The 6,749-nt window shown below is 38.0% G+C and overlaps 1 protein-coding gene across 1 annotated transcript; it reads right to left on the bottom strand.

Moving 5' to 3' along the window:
• Positions 1-1,800: 1,800 nt before the first annotated feature.
• LOC121965696 (alpha-1-antitrypsin homolog) lies at positions 1,801-6,746 on the bottom strand (the record flags this gene model as incomplete). The annotated part of the gene is made up of 4 exons (XM_042515823.1): positions 1,801-2,384; positions 3,554-3,701; positions 4,997-5,267; positions 6,641-6,746. Coding segments are annotated over 4 exons (717 nt in total), but the record flags the coding sequence as incomplete, so codon positions are not given.
• Between the last annotated feature and the right edge of the window lie 3 nt (positions 6,747-6,749).

Here is a 6,749-nt window from a genome sequence, read left to right as displayed (position 1 = left end):
GCTGCGAGTGCACAACTAACAGAGATCCCACGCATCTTTACAGCCTGGGGGGGAAATCAGAGGTCAGCCGGGCTCTGAGGTGTAATCACAATATACTTGTAAATAAGCCCAATATTCAAAAGTATGAAATTGTCCACTGATAGTGATGTAATGACAACAGAGACCCTCAGAATCAGAAAAAAGGAAATTTCATTCCAACGATTTTACAGCATTGTATATAACATAATGAATGAAAATCATAAAGGTGACAGCGACCAAAAACTCAGCACCTTTGGACCAGGACACACGAAAGATCTAATCTTAACAGCATTTCGTCTTCACTTTTTTTAATTTAACTAATTCCAATTGTCACTTCAATTAAAATCACCATAATTACATAAAACAGTCAGCATATGTGAGTGGAGGTCCATGCTTATTAACAATTTCCACTGGTGTAGTTCGACAGAAAGTTCATCGTTATTCTGGCAGGTGGAAGAGAGTCAACTGACACATCAAGGTTCAATCAGATCTCTGGTCAAACTCACACAACACTCAACTGATAGTAATAAATGTGTCATAACGACCAAAATCAGTTTCAGCTTTTCCGTCATTTGTGATTTGTTTTGTGTTTCTGGAGTAACAGTACTCATGACCTGATGTGCTGCATGTAACAGAGGTTATGTTCACCGTGTTGTACCGAGGTTCATCGATACCCTCTGCTGAAGTTTTGCGGAAAATTAATCCGAAAAGGACAGAGTACAAACCCAGCGGGACGCTTCTGAAGGCAGACAGTCTCAGAAAACCATTGACGCAACACGCTTGAAAAAGGTTTTGAAATATCTGTTGAACATTTTGTACCTAATACACTGTCAATACTGTAATCACCACTGCTAAAAACTGGAGCTGGGCATCTTATTTCCTGAAATGTGCTGGTGTCCGTTTTGTGTCGAGGGTGAAGGATGAAAGAAATGCAGATATGTCCGTGCGAACACCTGAGATTCACATGCAATTTTAAAAAAACTCATAATAATCAGCATATTTTAATAAAGAGCCACACTCACCGTTAGTGTCTTCTCTGCTGCAGCAGAAACTTCACCGTTAAAAGAAAAAAAACGATCCGAGAGTTATCTGACAGGTCTATTAAAATTTAACAGGCCTCGTCTTCTGTCCCGCGCCAGGAGGTTTACTGACGCAACACGAGTCAGTGAACACAACACGGGGTAGAGAACCGCGGGTACAGGCACACGCGTTAACCCTCTGAAACCCGGGGAAGAGGAAAAACTAGCAAAGAATGCATAAATTCAAAAAGAAATTAAATAAAATAAAAAACACAGAAATGGCCTGGAAAAAGTGCTTAAAATTATATTTTTGTAACATAATTTTAAATATGTAATTATTATTATAGTAACGTAGTTTTTCCTCTAGCTTTTATTCCCCTAAACATTTTTTTTTTTATCATTTTCCCCGAGCATTTTAAAAAATCATTTTCTAAACCTACTTTTTTTTGTGCAATTTGTTAAACATTTATTCCCAAGTTGCTCACTGCGTTTTTCCCATGTTTTTAAAAGAAATGACATCACTTTGCATCAGTGCTTTAAAAACTCGTGAAAGGCGTCTGAAAGCAGCACGATGAAGGTGATGAATGTCACTGCAGGTTTCAAAGGATTCACTTTCACACAATTAAAGACATCACATGACACTCGAGACTCGTTCAAACGTCATTTCAAGCAATTTAAAAAAGAATCACCTTCTCTCTATAATCCAGCATTAAGTGTGTCAAACATATTCAAAATAATTGGATTCAAGATTAAAATACCAAAATGTTTTTGCAGTTTATGCTTTTATTTCTCTTCAGCATGTGGAAACAGCGATGGCACGTCAGCTGCGTGTGAGCAGATGGTTTAAGTGTTAGATCTACTAATGTTTTTATTATCTGTATCGACCGGACACAATATATAACGATGCGTTCAGACATTTATACACCTATCAGGGCTCAGATGACAGACGGCAATAAATGTGTCACGCTGGCAGACTGCAGGCGGATTAATGCGCTGACATTTCTGATGATGGATCTGTTGTCTTATTCGTCAAACTCTCCCACATTCATCATCCCCCCGATGCTCCTAATATCACCGTGACGTGTCGACGGGGTAAAATGAGCTCACGTCCTGCGGTGTGAAAGCGTGAGGAGCGCTCACGTACCCCGGGCGTCTTCACATGGCCGCGGGGTTGTTGATCTTTCCCATGAAGAGGACGCTCCTGGTCGAGTGCTCCAGGATGAAGACCAGGAAGGGTCTGTCCAGGGTCATGGTCTGGGGCATGCTCATGGGCATGACCTCGATGGTGGTGGCGGCCGCTGCCTCTGTTCCTGTTTCGTCCACGCTCAGCACGGCCTGGTGGGACACCTGCGGGGGAACAGGAGGAGGCGGAGTTCGAGTCAGGGCCAAGATTTTTGGAAAACTGCAGCGAACAACGTGTCTTTGCTGCAGCTGTGTATTTTAACAAACTAATAATACTTTGTCAAGTATTTTTGGGAGTATCAGTACTTAATTTAAGTTACTTTTACAAGTTTGTTCTTCATGGCATCTAAGTTATTAAAAATTAAATTAAAAAATTAAATAAATAAAAAATCCTCCCAAAATATAATGTACGCTACATTTTTAGGGTAGTTTGTTGTCAAGAAATAAACTTTTTGCTTTTTTATGACAATATTTTTCCTTACTTTCAGTACTTGAATACATTTGATATCATAAATTTATATTTCAGTAAACATCACATACTTTCAGACTTCTACTCAAGAAATGTTCTGACTTTAACATAAACCAAAGTCCTTCTCTTCTAAAAACTAAAAATTAAAATCTAAATAAAAAAAAAACAAAAAACCCCATACATCCCCACAGGATTTCTGCAGGTCCTTAAAAAGTCTTAAAATGCAGTAAATTTAATTATATATATATATATTTTTTTTGCCACAAACATTTTACCTAATTTAATCTCAGATCTTTTCATTTCTTTTTCTCAAAATCACTGAACATAATAACTGATAATTTTTCTTTAAACTCACTTTAATGACTTTTTTTCCCTATTTAGAATAAAGAGACATTTCACCAACACTGTAAAAAAACAGAATAACTTTTGTAACATGTAAAAGTCAGAGTCTGGGTTGACAGAACTTGAGAGTTGATTTTGTGATAATATAACTTTTAAATTTCAGGCAGCCTGGACACAAACTTTTCTTAAGTTAAAACAAAGAGTTTTTTTTACAGCGAACAAATTGAATCAGTAAAAGTCAAAAGTGGTGCATTAAAAAAGTCTTCAAAATTTTTCAGATTGATATGTGCACCACCAAACAAAACCTTTGACCTCGAGGCCGCGTAGTTACCTTTAAGTTTACCTGCAAGGCTTTTGCAAAACATAAATTGTCCAAAAATCTTAAATTTGGTTAAAAGCTGATCTTGGTAAAAGTATAAAAACTTATGAAATGTAAGTGACGCTTGTGGACGCCGTGTCCGGTGAGTCAGCGTCATTTCATCACACATGACAAACATGTGCGGGGCATGTTTGCTGTTCCTACCTTTGAGACTTTGAGCTTGACCTCGTCAGACATGCCAGAGAAATCTGCGTTGTCTGTGAACGCGTTGGTTATGCCCATTTCTTTCAGCGTGCTGTCCAGGGAGGCGTCAGCGGAGATGGAAAACTTTGGCAGAGAGAGCTCCACAGAGCTGCGAAACACAGAACACCTCCAGCGTCAAACGACCGTAATACTAAATATAATATAATATTATAATATACAGACGACGTCGAGCCTGTTTGCTCACGATGCACCAAAAAAACACACATCAACCTTTAACCCTCGATGGTGCCGTGTTGCCTCGAGATAACACAGTTTTTTTGCTGTTTACACTCACAAAACGCGTCCTCGGTTCTGATGGCTTTAAGAAAGCGCGCGGGCCCTCAGGAGGCCAGCAGCTGTTTGTGCTGCAGCGTGACGCTCTGGAGGCCCCTTTATGGGGCCCCGTCACGTGATTCAGCTACATTAACTTTCTCCACAAAATGGTCTGAGCACGTTTTTTCCTGAAAAAAAAAATAGATGAGTAACGTTTATTTTTTAATTGTTTAACCTTTTGAAACCTGATCAGCAGTTTTCTCAGAAAACTTTTATAGGAATTTAAACTTCTGAATTGGTTTGACGTCTTTCAAAAACATGGGAATAAAAGCAAATCGCAACTTGGCAAAAAATTAGTAAAATTGACAAGAAAATTACCTGGAAAAAAACTGAGGGAGAGAGAGAAAAAGAAAAAGAGAGAATCATGGGAAAATTATCAAAAAAAGAGTGAAAAAATAATTTAATTAACTACATAATTAAAAAGATACAATTAAAACTGTTGCACAATAAACATATTAATATTATTATTAAAATGATAATTGTTCTCTAACACTTTGTTCATTTGTTTATTTTTTTTTAAATTTATTTTATTTTTTTTTTTATTTTTGTGCGAACTTTCAGGTAATTTCTTGTAGGCTTCAGTTTTTAATCAATTTTTTGCTGTTTTTTGCACCATGTCTTCAGTTGCTCATTGCCCTCTTTCCTCTTTTTGAAAGAAAGAAATCAAGCCAGGTTGCTCCGGTTTTAGAGGGTTAATGTGCTTACTTTGAAAATGAATAATTAAATTACTAAAACGCAAAGCTGCCTTTAAACATCGTACCATTATAGAATCCCACCACGACAGGTTTCGTGTTTTTAGGTTTACAGTCATTTTCTTTTTATCTCTGCAAATTATTCTAGATAACTTTCTTCATGTAACCAAAAATGTACACCATAATTTCTTCTTTAAATGTCTTTAAATTATGTTTACTTTATCTAGTTTATGACAAAAAAATATAAAAACACAGTATAAACTTTTTTTACCAGCTGGCAGCATACTGGGCACCACAGAGGGTTAAGCATTTCTTCAGCCTCTGTGATGCATAAAAGTCCAACACGCCCCAAAACATCTGAGCCAGACCGGTCTCTCACCTCCTGAAGAGCGAGTCGTGCCAGTGCCGGATGTGCTCCTTGTTGATGGAGCTCTCCACCTCCTGCATCTTTCCCTCATCGGGCAGCACGATCATCATGGACGTGTTTCCTTTGTAGGGCAGCATGATGACGGTGGTGTGGTTGCCGTCGTCGTTGTAGAAGTCGTAGCGACCCGTCCTCTTCATCATGTCCACCTCCACCTTGGTGGTCTCGTCCACGTGGAAGTCCGCCTTGTGTGTGAAGTTGCCATCGAAGGGTTTCTCCCACTGACCTGCACGAGACAGCGGAGAGGCGAAACCACGTCAGCTCAAATGATTCTTCTACTGCCTGTAACACCTGGACATCAGTTTGCATTTGGATGTTTTTCTTCTCGCATTTAAAGCTCTGAAACTAAAAAAAAAAAAAACTGGTTTGATTTCTTTCCAAAAACTTCCAAACAACTTGGCAGGAAATGCCCGCAAGCTGCAAAAAAATGTGTCAAAGCTGACAAGAAAATGATCGAAAATGAGGAGAAAATTGCCAGAAAACTATATTTCTAATTCTCTTCATTATATGATTAAAACCATATTTACATTATATATACATACATACAGTACATTATATGTGTGTGTTTTTGTTTGTTGTTGTTTTTGTGTTTTTTGCTTATTTTCCAGTAATTTTTTATTAGTTTTTCTGCCAATGTTTGAGCCATTTCTTGTTAAATTGCTCGGCTCTTTTTTGTGTTTTTGAATGAAATCAAGCCATATTTGCTCAGGTTTTAAAGGGTTAAATGCAACTCTGTGGCCCTTAGAGTAAAAATGTAATCTGCAGGTGCGCTTGAAATGTGGGATTAAGTGTTCATCTCCCAAAATGTTGAGCATTAAAGGTGCATTCTGTGCACCAATGTGTGCCTTTTCTACATTAATTTACAGTCATGTGTCTTTCATTTCGTTAAAATAAACTTCCTCTGCTACTTTCAGGGTTTTTATTTGAGGGGGGGCAAATAAATATTGATGGCGATGAGTGCACCCCCGAGGTGCTGTCCTGTGCAGAGGTTGGATTATTTTTGGATACAGTTATGACAGAGAGTTCATTTTAAATATGAGCGAACAGTTTGCAGTGCGGCTGATATTGACGCGTGCATGTCTCTGTGTGCTCATCAGAGCAGCCTGCACGGGCCGATTCCTGTCAGAGTTCATCTGCATAGGTTAACGTTACCTTCAAGTTGCAATAATGTTTTAAAGAAAACATTTTTATCTAATGTTCAAAAAACGTTTTAAGAATGTTTCTGATAATGTTCCTGAGAGGTTAAATGCTGACTAAGACGTAACGTTTGAACTGTGATATTCTGAGGATGTTTTGGTGACAAATCAGAGAATGTTTTTTTAAAATAAACGTTCTCACAATGTTACATGAGAACAAAGAAAGAACGTTTTCAAAGCAATATTCAGAGCATGTCACTGAGGCCTGAGATTACACAACATATTTAATGAAAATGTAATCTAATGTGATATGTTGATGATAAAATACTTATTTTTAACATTTTTGATGGTTTTAGATGATGTTACTCTAGCTTTAAGAAAAACGTTCTGGGAACCACAAAAAAACTAAAACATTGTAGGATTTTCTGAACATTTTTGAACCAGAAGTTGTTAGCCGGGTTACCTCTGAAGTAGACGTAGTTGATCAGCACCATGGCCATCTCAGGGTCCAGGTCCTTCACCATGTCCTTGATCTTGTCCTGGGTGTTGGTGGCGATGAATGCGTTGATCTC

Source organism: Plectropomus leopardus, unplaced genomic scaffold, assembly GCF_008729295.1.
Source record: "Plectropomus leopardus isolate mb unplaced genomic scaffold, YSFRI_Pleo_2.0 unplaced_scaffold21230, whole genome shotgun sequence".
Lineage (NCBI taxonomy): Eukaryota > Metazoa > Chordata > Actinopteri > Perciformes > Serranidae > Plectropomus > Plectropomus leopardus.
Note: the sequence above shows the minus strand (reverse complement) of the source record. Positions and strands in the feature narration are given on the sequence as shown.